The 12902-nt window shown below is 36.9% G+C and overlaps 1 protein-coding gene across 1 annotated transcript in view; it reads right to left on the reverse strand.

Moving 5' to 3' along the window:
• Positions 1 to 12018: 12018 nt before the first annotated feature.
• Positions 12019 to 12902, reverse strand: part of eipr1 (EARP complex and GARP complex interacting protein 1) — an 86296-nt gene continuing 85412 nt past the window's right edge. Inside the window, exon 9 of the mRNA XM_039748839.1 lies at positions 12019 to 12272. Coding sequence (XP_039604773.1) covers positions 12098 to 12272 — 175 coding nt within the window. The 3' untranslated portion in view covers positions 12019 to 12097. The remainder of the gene's footprint in view (positions 12273 to 12902) is intronic.

Genomic DNA, 12902 nt, shown 5'->3' on the forward strand with positions numbered 1-12902 from the left:
AAAGGATTTCCAGGTATGGCAAGGTCAGCTGCAATCTCTGCTCTTTCCTTTTCTTCTTTCCATTATATTATGGTATAAGAAACATGAGACATCAGACAAACCAGCCTCTCTTCTGTTTGTGAGCTCCAAAACACCATGTTCCTTAACTTTGGCAACGGCATTATACGCATTGTACGACCAGCTCAGCCTTCATTGCTTGTCAGCACTCACATACACAAAGTCAACCGATACCACTTAGTCAAAAATCAGGTCTGTTTCATTTTATAGTAACCAGTCACAGACTAGACATCACACTACATGACTTCAGGTCATGGTAGTGCATCATATCTGCCTTCAACTCCTTAAGAATATGTACTGTAAATGAAGTCTACAACTGAAAATCGCTAGGAAAGTTGTGTAATAGGGCGGCATGGTGGCGCAGTGGTAGCGCTGCTGCCTCGCAGTTAGGAGACCCGGGTTTGCTTCCCAGGTCCTCCCAGCGTGGAGTTTGCATGTTCTTCCCGCGTCGCGTGGGTTTCCTCCCACAGTCCAAAGACAGGTTAGGTGCATTGGTGAGCCCAAATTGTCCCTAGTGTGTGCTTTGTGTGTGTGTGCGCCCTGCGGTGGGCTGGTTTCCTGCCCGGGGTTTTTTTCCTGCCTTGTGCCCTGTGTTGGCTGGGATTGGCTCCGCAGACCCCCGTGACCCTGTAGTTAGGATATAGCGGGTTGGATAATGGATGGATGGAAGTTGTGTAATATGTCATGACCTTAAAAGAACTGAGTTCCCATGGTGCATTGCATGGGGATGCCGGCTATTTTTCAATTTTTTTCTATTTTTACGCTGGATTTCCATTAAGTTATTATATTGCGCCAGAGAATAGATCCCACTTTTTTGTGAAAGATTGCTTGCCACCAAGGCTGTAGATCCAGAAACTGCAGAGAGGAAACTTTGACACCAATTGAAATGTGAAAAATAAAAGCTATAAATGCTGTCTTTCCTCAAAACCCATTTTCACTTACTTTTCAAATCTGCAAAAACAAAATTGTATTTAATTTGGTAAGCAGGCAGTAAAAAGGTGAAGAAAATCAATAGCTAGGCTAAAGTATCTGACTGCAAGTTATTAGTTTAGATAGTATCTATCTATCTATCTAAACTAAGAATGTTACAATAAAGGTGTGAAAGAACGTTTTACATGGATTGATATTAAGGAAGTACTTATTTTGGCTTGTGCAATTTACCAAAGAAACATATTTGCTGGTTTAGAATTTAACTGCCTGCTTAGAATTAGAAAATTGATAAATTTAAGCCCTAGGGAAAAAAAGAATTACCTTCTGTCGGCTATAACCACTTTGTGAAATGTGATTTCTTTTCTGAAGTTTTATACTTTATAATATAGTGATTCAATAAAAATGCATCAGTCGTTGCTCCTGACAAGAAATATGAAATGAAAGCACTTTTGCTTCCATGCTCCTTTCATGCTCTGGCATTCGGTTGCACAGTGTAGGCTGCCCTCATTTTGTCCTTGGCTGCTCTGGAGAAAGCCCAACTTTAGTTCCTGTCCTACTAGACTGCATTATTAAGTAACACTGATGGTGATTAGGTGATAAATGCAGGGTGAAAGGCTGCATCAGAGTAATAAGTGAAGCATCATCGGACTCAAATGGTCAAAACCACACTTAGAAGATTCAGTAACATAAACAGCAGCATAAACTTTGCAAGCATAATTTGAAATTGAAAACAATGAAAAGTGGTGCATAGCGCACTAAACACACTAATGTATAAATTAAATGATGTGTTCAGATTAAATATATTTTTCTAAATGTGTTGAGGGCGAATTCGGCATGCCTGAGTTAAACGGTATTACATTGTGACATTTTTTTCAGCAGCGATATTTAGACACCTTCTCTGTCGACCTAATTTCTTAGGTTATTCAACACAAAAGAATTTGGAAGACATTAATGTTTACGTCCCAATGTACCTTTCATTCTACATTTTATATTTGCAGTTTCTACTGCTAATACATTACGTTAAATTGAAAACCTTATATATTAGGTAAATTTGTCTTCACATGTTACATATTGTCTGTACTTGATTGATATTGAGGAAAAAGTGGAAAAGCAAAATCTCTTTTCTACACATACAATTATTCTGCATAGCACTATTTAATATATTTTTTATTTTCCTACAAACGAACCAAAATGAATAAAGTAATCAGTGCCTATTCAATTTTTTAGCTTATAAAATATAACTTTATCTGAAAAATATCACTTTATTCCTTTTTTTAAGGATATTAATACATCAATTCATGCAGTCATTGATTTTTCAAAGAGCATATTTCTTTCAGGGTCATGGGAAGCTTATATTGATCTCATCTGCAACCTGTGTAACTAACCCTCAATTGATCTGCCGGCTAATTGTTTTTTGTTTTTTTTTTGGTGCAGTGTCTCCGATTCTTCTATTCAGACTTGTGCTTTGTTGATGTGATCTTAAACTTCGAAATGCGAGACCTGACAGTGACACTATTGTAAGTCAAATATTGTCAAACTCCACTAGTCAATTATTTCCCTTTTGTGTCAAACAGTATAGAATTTTGTGAAGAAAGAAAAAAAAAAAGCTATGCAAATGTGGTTTAGGTTTAATTTCTTTGTTTTCTTGGATCTTTGTTTATTATTTTAGAAAGAGTCAGAGCATACTATTTGGAAACTTTTCAACTTTTTTCCAATCATATTTCTTCCATTAGCTCTATTATGTGAGGGCTACCATTCCATCAAGGCCAGATTAAGACCCCTGCAGGCCCCTGGGTGACATACTTTAAGCAATACAGCATGTGGACACCGGGTCATTTAATGCAGCACAATGTTTCACACTCTTGAATTTGGTTTAAGACTTGATTGCTTCACCACCCTCCTTCCTTCTTGGTCATTTTGACATGTGTATACTCCGTCGTTTCATCAAGTGTGGTGGTGGGGGGTATCTCCTGCGGATATTTCATTCTCTCATTAAGCAGGGCTGGAGCGGTGAGTAGTTAAAAAAGACCCCATGCTGTCACAGGCTTGAGGATGCCCAACCAGAACACCCTGATGGCAGATCCACCCTTCCCTGCCAAACTGGGTTGATACCCAACTGTTGCTGGTAGTCACTATCTACCTATGACTTTGAAAATGATAAGCAGTGAATAAATGAACAATTGAACGAATGGATATTTTGCATTACAGTACATGCTCATAAAAAGTTGAAGCATATAAAGGCAGCACTGGGCACAAAGCTGGAGCCATCTGCAAGTGGCATGTCAACCCAATTGTTTTCACTTACAATTACATTTAAAAATCCATGTTTTCAGTAGACTGTGCTATCAGCTATCAGGTCATCTTGGAGGAGGCTGTCAAATGGCTTTCTGTAAGTCTAAAGTAATCAGCTATTTATGCAAAAGTTTTTTTTTTTAATGTAGTTTAGTCTGTCTCTCTGGTGTGGTTTGTACTGACATTCACAAATCATGCAGGATGAGTTTCTCCTTTGAATTATGATTATGAGGAATACAATAATCTAATCTAATAGTGCTACACCAGGATTTCTCTGAAATCTCGGACACCCCAGAAATGCATGCTCTGACCTTCACACCATCGCTCCAGTGATGTCACACGAATTGCACATTCCATCTGGGCATAATCCCCATGGAAGCACCTGACACATTTGCTCTGTCATGGTGGTGCCCATAGCAAAACAAAGATCAATCAATCAATCAATCAACATTTATTTATATAGCACATATTCATACAAAACAATTTAGCTCAAAGTGCTTTACAAAATGAATAGAAAAATAGAAGACACAATAAAAAATAAACATAAGTCAACATTAATAACATAGAATAAGTAAGGTCCAATGGCTAGGGTGGACAGAAAAAAAACTCCAGACGGCTGGAAAAAAAAAAAAAATCTGCAGGGATTCCAGACCAAGAGACCGCCCAGTCCCCTCTGGGCAATCTACCTAACATAAGTCAAACAGTCCTCTTTGTATTTAGGGTTTTCATGGAAGGACCTGATGATGATGGTCACGTAGACTTCTGGTCTTGTGGCCAAATTAAAAGACATAATTTTTAGAATTCTTGAGTTCCAAATCCAATAAATAAATGTATAGATGGTTTATATTTCCCTTAAGTAAAACAGTAGGATAAAGTCGGTATTGCCTATTCTGCTATGCTTTGGTGGCACACCAGGCCAGTTAAGATTCAACATGTCAATGTTCTTTGTACACATGACAATAAACTAGAATTTTATATTTTTGTTGCTTGATCAATGCTGCTGCTTTTCATTTTTCTCAGGATGAACAGGTCTTAAATATGAAACTTTCTGACTACATCTATGTCTGCTCATTTCTGTTGTTTGCTTGTTTTTTGATCTGCTTACTGACCCCTGCTTCTGTTTTTCACCCAACAACAAAGTTATTCAATAAATTAAACCTTTTCCACAGTCGCTGTCACCCCTTCACACCCTGCTGAGTCCTTCATCTTCACGCTCATCCTAAACATCAAAAGGTAGCCTAGCTGCACTCAAAATGAACCAAAAACGTGCCTCCTGGTTTTGGGGAAATGCCACTGTTGATTTTTGTGCTTAAAGGTACAGCATTTAAAATTTTGAATTAGGATGCTATACTGTCTAAAAGAATATTTAAAGGTAGATAAAATAATTGTAAGATGAACTTGTTAGAAGATATCTAACAAATCTATACAGACACAAAGAAATGATTTGTACTTACTTTACAATGAAACCCTAAGGCCTGTGTATGTTTGGTTCCTCCGCGCAGTCTCATGAGTCAGTTTGGCTTTGGTGGCATAGTCGAAAGAAGGAGTATGAGTGTGAGACACATGAAGAGAAGTAAAGGTGTAACAGGCATGCGGGGAGTCGCCTTCAAAGATGGGAAATATAAAAACAGACAGGAGGTGAGCAAAATCTGAGAATCAGGCTTTACGGGAATGTGCTTGAGAATGGGCGCTCTGGTCAAGAGAGGTAAAGGCGGACAAGGATAAAGAAGAAAGATGCTGACAGTGCATGTACAGTATGGCAAGAGATATAAAAAATGTTTTAATGTATTCTATTACTTGTCTTCAACATCTGACATAGCTAGTAAATAAATAAATGCAATTGGATTGTAAACCTGGGTGAAAAGATTAGACTTGACACACTTAAAAAAGGTTTGGGGCAGCTACCGTATATTATCCCTGGCTTAATGGGTTTGGTTTATGACAGAAGTGTCTCTGTTGGAGTCTAGACATGAACTGATGAGGGTTTGTAAAGATGGCAGTTTTAAGTAGTCAGACCAGATGTGACGCAGGGGAACCAGAAGTGACCTTCTTTTGATGACAGTCGAGGTGCCAAAACTGGAAGTGGCGTCATCCTAGGCGATGGAACTGGAAGTGGCATCATCAACGTTGAGTCAGACTGGTTTTCCTGCGGCTGGTCTGCAGAGATAACAGGAGAAGGTTTATTGCACCCTGCCACCCCCTGGCCTGGCATGGAATTACCTTCACTTGGTCCATACAACGTCCTCCTACTTGCATGTGTTCGTGACACCAGTTGTACATCAAAATGTCCCTTGAGAACATAGCCTAAATATTGGCTTAAGCTGTATGCTCTGGGCCAAAATCCTTAGCCAAAACCAAACTAACTAATAATCATGAAAATTACAAAAAAGTAATAATAACAATTTTTGACCAATGAAAGCATCTTTCCAAAAAAGGGCAAATCTCCCTTTTGCAATTTCATTTTCAAAGTCTGTGTGCAAGAATGCTGCAGAAATTAAAATTAAAATGAAATAACCCCATTTGTTTCATTTTCAGTCTGAACAGCAGTGAAGCTGCAAAAATGAAAAGTAAAACTCATTTCCACTTAGCATTTTCATTTTCAGGTTCTTAAAATGCAAACAGCGCTGGCCAATGGGCAGGGCTTTGCACCTCAATTTCCCACAATTCTTTGTGCTTCATAGCTGTAGCTGTTCATATTCTTTTTAATCCAATACCGGGTGATACTGAGGCCTGTTCTGCTGATACTGATACCAATACTGATGCAACCAGAGTGTCATCTTGCAATAATGGTTAATCTTCAATAAAAGCTTACAGTATGAGTGGACATCAAAAAGTCACATTTTAAAGACTTTGCATTAGTTGACTATTATCTATAGTGCAAAAGATCTGGGATATAATGAAGCTTTTGTGTAATCATGACACCTTAAAAAACCTTGTGATGAACAAAGAAGGTTAACATAGCTGTGTTTTTGCATAGACTTGGTAAGGCAGTGTGCTCTCTTAATTACGGAAGCCGAGAGAGGATGTGCAATATTTTTATTTTTTTTAAATTGTCTCCTCAAGATAACAGACTAATTTTATCGAGATCTTGAGAAAACAATTAAAACAAAATAACGATATTGCATGTCCTCTCTTGGCTTCCATACTTAATATAAAAATAAATTATTTCAACATTTTGCTGTTGTCTGAAGAAACTTTGTGATTTCCCTGACAAAGCAGCCACAGCCACAGCCACCTCTTTCTAATAAGATGGCATCTACCTTGTCCCTATTAATGCATGATTAATGCATTAATGCATGTGCAAGGGGAAAGCCCCTTTAGAAACCAACGTAAATCCAACAGTGAATGTTCCCTTTAAAGGCATGGTGAAAAGAATGTAAAAAGCACATCAAAGTTTGTTCATTTCACTCACATAAAATGAGAAAAAGACTACACAAAATAGAACAAAATTATCTTAAAACATGACAATTAACTAAATGAGTATAAAATTGAAAATTATATGCTTGCACTGGCATCTTTGATTGTTTCATAGTGCAAATGTTCCTGGATAGTTCATTTTTGCCATTTTAATATTTTCAGAAATGTGTCATTGCTAGAGAGGTTTGTCAATGTCTTTTTTTTTTTTTTGGCTTTTCACAGTAATACAAAAAGCGAGGTAAAAAATCTCTTTTACAGCATCATCCACTAGAGCTGCTACCATGTATTTTATTCTGGAAGTGGGACTAAGAGGATGCTTATCTGTAGTTTGAGAGAGAGATTTTTGAGTGCTGTATTTAAATAAATGAAGAATACATCAAGAATTCTGAGTGCTGGGCAGATTCACTAACCTCCCTCAAAATTTATTGCAAACTAGCATATTTTTAATAGAAATGAGGACAAGTGATGGAATAATATACAGAACACTAGGAATGTAGTATATAAATTATGCCTGATTATACAGTATATCTAAGTATATTCAAACTTTGCATTGATTTAAGAGTTTTTAAAAGCACTTTGTATGTACCTTTAGAGCACACTGAACCATATTTTTATTCAAGGCATGAACCGCAATCCAAGTTAATCTAATTTTAGTTAACCTTGTAGAACAGCTAAAAATGGTGCAATTCAGTAAAAATGAAGTATTAGTTGTCAAGTCTGCAGCTAATGTAATGCTATAAGTCATCATATAAATAAATATTGTAAGTATTAAATCAAGCACCAACAAAGCAATTAAAACAATGATGCACTAGTTTGCTTTGTTTACCAACCACACTTTCATTACAGCTCAAAAGGGACTGCTAGAAAGATCACTGAATGGTTTTACACATGTCTGCCTGTGGTAAAGTAAGGTCCATGGCTGTTTTCTATTTTAAATAAATAATCGCCTCAGTCGCAGTTTAAGGAGGGGGAGGGGGAGAGGTAGTGTGACCGGAGCAGTTCTTGGCATGATACGGGCATGGGCTTTTCTGCACTGATGTTCACAGGTGTGATTGCCTGTGTCCGTAATTGATGCCAGGAGCAGCTAATTGCCACACCTGTGCCACGTCCCCATTATAAATAGGAGGAACGTGAGTGTGGAGGGAAGAAGAAAAGAGAGAAGGATGGAGGTGAAGGGAGAACCGGGAGGCTGGAGACGTGTACAGCCAGTGTGGTTGCAAGTGAGAGAGCAGACTCGCTGATAAATGCAGGCAGGCGAGAGGACCGCCCCTCAGGTAGTGTTAGGCCAGCACTTGGTGGGGGCAGTATGAAGTGGTCACTCCAGCTGAGCGATCTCAGGAGCTGGAATGTCCCAGAAGTCAGGGAGGCTTGGGACAGTTGGCCCCAACGTGAGCGCCCCGGTCATTGGGGAACCCAAGTCTCAGTCCAGCAAGAGCTGTACAGAGCCAGGGGAAGGAAGGCTACCGGACCAGGTGGAGGTCAGCTGCAGCTGCAAGTAGGGCGAAGAAAGAAGGCGGTACTGAGACTTTAAAAAAGGGACAACTTCCAGCCATTGTTTTTATCCTCGTTTTAATTGGATTTATTTATTGGATTTTTAACCTCCACTTTTATCACCCTGTTTTTATGGATCATTTATTTAAGGATAATTTTTGAAGTACTGCACTTTGGACACCGTTTTGTTCTGGTTTTTAATAGAAACACTTCTGCACCTTGACACCATCCCCTTGTTCAGTTTGATATGTCCTCATTGCACAGCTCATCTGGTTATATTATCAACGGTTGTTGGGTTGGAGAGGCTCCCAAATTGGAAGAGGGAGTATAGAGCAGGACCTGCATTATCACACTGCCTTCACTGTCAGTTTTCTAAGCACTTTAGAAAAAAATATTTACAAAAGCCCTTCACTAATTAAAAATATTGTAACATAAAGTACTAGTCACTAGTGGCAGAAAAAATACATATGTGGGGACCACCATTACAGATATTTTAGAAGCATTAAATCAAAACCGAATTATACATTTAAAATAAGAATTTGAAGTGTCAAAGAATTATACTTTTGTGTTCTTCAGTCTTCTTAGCCCTGCGTAGACATATTTTCATCTCTAGTATGTACGTTGTTATATTAGGTTTTTGAAGTTTTTGGCATAGTTCTCATGCTGGGTTTTCTTGAACGTGCACTGAGGACATTGAGACTTAACATTATCATACAATGTCATGAAATCTGGCATTTCTGAAAACGCATAGTATATTTTTGCTATGGTTGTGGGGCAAATCATAACTACATGTAGATATTTATGTGTATTGTAACGCTTATTAACTTAATAATCTAAAAAATACTTACAATGTACAGTAGATCAGTGTGTTCCTTTGCCTTCTAAACACACAATCCAATGCATGTCCTTCTTACTCTGACACATTGTGGTATTTATGAAATGGTAATACATAGCTGACTGACATAAAGCTTCATTAAGTTAAAAGTTAAGCATATTTGAGTTAAACAGTTAGTTGTCGATGGCACCCTATGCACACACCTACATTGCCTAATGGGTTGGCTGGCACTGCGGCAAGGGTTTCTGTATTCAACAAAGATCAACTGAACAGATTGCCATGCTAAAAGATTATCTAGATTTTGTGTAAAACTTGCTATAACCAGACATTTTAGCAGTGTGAAAGGTATTTCTAAATTATCCAACAGAAAGGATAAAAATTCTGCAATGCTGTAGTCTTTTAGAGAAGGTCCTAATGACACACAATGTCATGTGATCCAATGTCATATGACCAGCAGTGATCATTGCCACTTCCATCTTGTTTACAGTGGTTAAGACAGCCACAACTTGTAGGCACCCGTGCATATGCATATGGCTCGTAATGCATGCTCATCTAATGTACAGTCATTTACAGGATGAAGAAAAGGTGGAGTGGTTCTGAGTGACAGAGTGAGTCTACTGGCTGGTAGAGATTTACAGGTAAGGCTTCATTACAGTCTAGTGTCAAGCGACAGTTTTCTCAAACCTCAAGGTGCTCTGCCAGGAAAATCAATTATATATCTTTTTTTAAATAATTTTGTTTTGTACACTCTACTGTTGTTTGCAAGTTGGCCAATCTACCACTTTTTTGCCAAAAGCAAACATGCAGATACAATAAGGTTTTAACTTTCTTGATTTTTGTTAGAAAAATTAGAATCCAAATTATATTTCCATTAAAATTGCTAATTATAACAATATGACTCGTTTCCTTGTGCATTTTGCCCTGCATTTTAACCTTTTTGAGCTACAGTATATACAGAATTTTCTTTATAAAGTATGGCAGTGTTTATTAAATGATGGCTGGCTCAGCTGTGTAAGTGAAGCAATAAAAAAAGAACAGATACTATATGTACTATAAGCCTGTTTCATGTTTGAATGACTCATGATTCTGAGGCTTAAGCGTTGTCAAGCACTTCCTCTTACATTTTGGAACTTAGTTACTAGAAGTTCCAGAGAGGATGGCACTTTTGTTATTTTCTAACTCTCCTAATCCAGACCAGGGTCAAGGGGGAGCTGTAGGCTATCCCAGCTAGCACAAGACACAAGGCAGGAACAAAACCTGGACAGTGTGAAGATGACAATTATTATGAACATGCATTGCCAGTTTTAACCATGTTGCATTATACTTGCACCAGCTGCAAAGTTTTGGTCAAGAAACAGCCATATTAGATTTGAAAAGACAAAATGAGCAGAGATAGATTAGATATTGGATTGATGGGTGTGAGAAGAAAGTCAAGTCTGGTCTGGATCAATGAGTTTAGAACCAACAGTGGTAAAAGAGAAATGTGTAATGACTTTCACTAAATAAACCTGATCATTCAATGTGATACCTAATTTATGACAAAATAACTGAGTATCTGAAGAGAGCCCATTTTATAACAACAATACATACATTAAATAATTGGGTTTTTAAAGAGTTTGAAAAAAGAAAATAATATTTAATTACCTCCCTCTGGACAGTTTCATATGTTCCAATGTTCCATAGGTGGATTCCTCTTTCTACACACTATGCTACATAATTTAAAACACTGCATATGAGCCACTGCAATAAACATTAGAATAGATGAGAACTGGCCATTCCTTCCAAAGAAGTTTTCCAGCTCTTTCCACTTAATTCTTCTAAAATAACATCAAGTCTAGTTTTGAAAGCCCCTAAAGTCCTACTGTCTCTCACAATACTTGGTAGTATATTCCAATGTCACAGTATCTACAATGTAGTGGGCCACAGATAGAAAAAAACACAGATAATGGTTTTATTTTTATGGAGAAAAAATATCCAGAATTTGCAATATTAATGCAATATCGGACAGAAAAACTGAAAACTCTGCCTCAAGTCTAATCTGGAAGAGATTTAATCTTAAAGGCCCTTTTCACACTTACTGTGTGAAACTCACTTTTCTATCTTGACTGCCTGAAGCTTTCCATAAAATTTCACAAAGACCTAATTAATTAGATGAGTGGCAGAGCCTCGGGTTGTTGCAAAGGGGAAGCCAGACAAAGTTAAAGTCAGTAACACTAAAGGTCAACAGAACAATAAATCAATAAATGAATTATAAAACACAAATGGAACATTATTTGCACAGTCTTAACAATTGCAAAGTGAATGCAGATCAGATGTGGCAATGCATTTCTGTGTGTAATGTGAATATGCAATATTTTTCAACTATTAGATACTGAAAAATAATTTTGCAAATGTTATTTACACAGATATTTTTTCATCACCCATTGTACTTTTTTTTTTTAATTAATAGATGTAATAGATGTGATTGATAGCTGCCCTGCTGATTAGAATCGTACAATGCCAATCACTGTCAGTTAAATCTCACCATTCCCTGCTTTCTTTTCTTCACTGAACAAGCACATAAGCATTGTTTAGCCAAATAAGGAATGTTCTAATCATCTGTTAGTTTTTTGTTTTTTTAAGGAAGCTGATGTAATATGAACTCTAGACAACACATGAAAAACAAGTGTGAACAGATTGCCTACAATGTGGTTTCCAAAACAGATGTCAGTGTGCTTTGTAAAACCAATATGTGAACAATGATTTAGCTTTGGACCATCAGAAATTTTTTCCCATGATGATTTCCATATCTTTGTTTTCTGAAGGTATATTAAAAACTCTTTTTTCCATATTTTGCACATATTGTGAACATTAATTTTATGTTTTAAATTGAATCCTTATACATTTCATATAAATAAATTCAAATGATATTTCAGTAGAGTAATAATTGAAAAGGTCATCTTTTAAAAATTCTGATAGTAATGATAATATACACTTTTGAAAAAAAAAAGTTGTTTCTGTTGCATAATGATATATTTTATTTGACTGCAGTTTTCCTGTCCAAATATAACATATTATAATTTTGCTTTTATAATGCTACAACAATATACGGTATTTCAGTGCCCTTGGTACTCGATTTATAACAAGCCTTCCATCATAGCTTAAAGATGCGAAGAGCCAAGGATCTGCTGAAGACCATTCCACGGCATATACACTGTCTTCATGTTCCTCATAGGTGGCTATGATGCTATCTTGAAGCGGCTCTTTGATTCTACAGAAAAAACAAGAATTATAATAAATTAGGCATGAAAAAAATAAACAAAAATCGCCATATACAAATTATTACATTTGTATTAAAATTCTTCAATTAAATGTAAAGTGTGATATTGTATAAACATCTACCAAGTGAATCTACCAAAATCTACGAAAAACTTCCACCAAGTGAATAGCTAAAAACTGTTTAGGGTAGGGTTGCCAGACATCCCTTATTTCATAATTTTGACCCCTGTCCCATACTGACCTTTCAGGGACACCCAAATCTCCCTTACTTAGTCCATTTTCAAATTTCGTAATAAAAATATATTTTTACTACTTTCTTTCAGTACTTAGTTGTAACTTTATAAGTAATTATCCTTTCTTTTCTCAGATTCTCTTGATGAAAATAACCCAAATGTAATGAGGAAACTAGTATTTGCTGCCTGTTTGCAACTTCAGTTGTTATGGCTGGCTGAGGACAGTGACACTGTTACCGTTTTGCTCTCCAGCTGTGCTGCTGTGCAGTTCAGTATCAGCACTGCAACATACAGTGTAAACAAAGTGTGTTGTTACTAATTGCCATGGCCCACTTTTTTTCTAACTGCCTGTATTAAATAATAATAATATTTCTCTGTTGTCTGTATTA

This window comes from Polypterus senegalus, chromosome 3 (assembly GCF_016835505.1).
Source record: "Polypterus senegalus isolate Bchr_013 chromosome 3, ASM1683550v1, whole genome shotgun sequence".
Lineage (NCBI taxonomy): Eukaryota > Metazoa > Chordata > Cladistia > Polypteriformes > Polypteridae > Polypterus > Polypterus senegalus.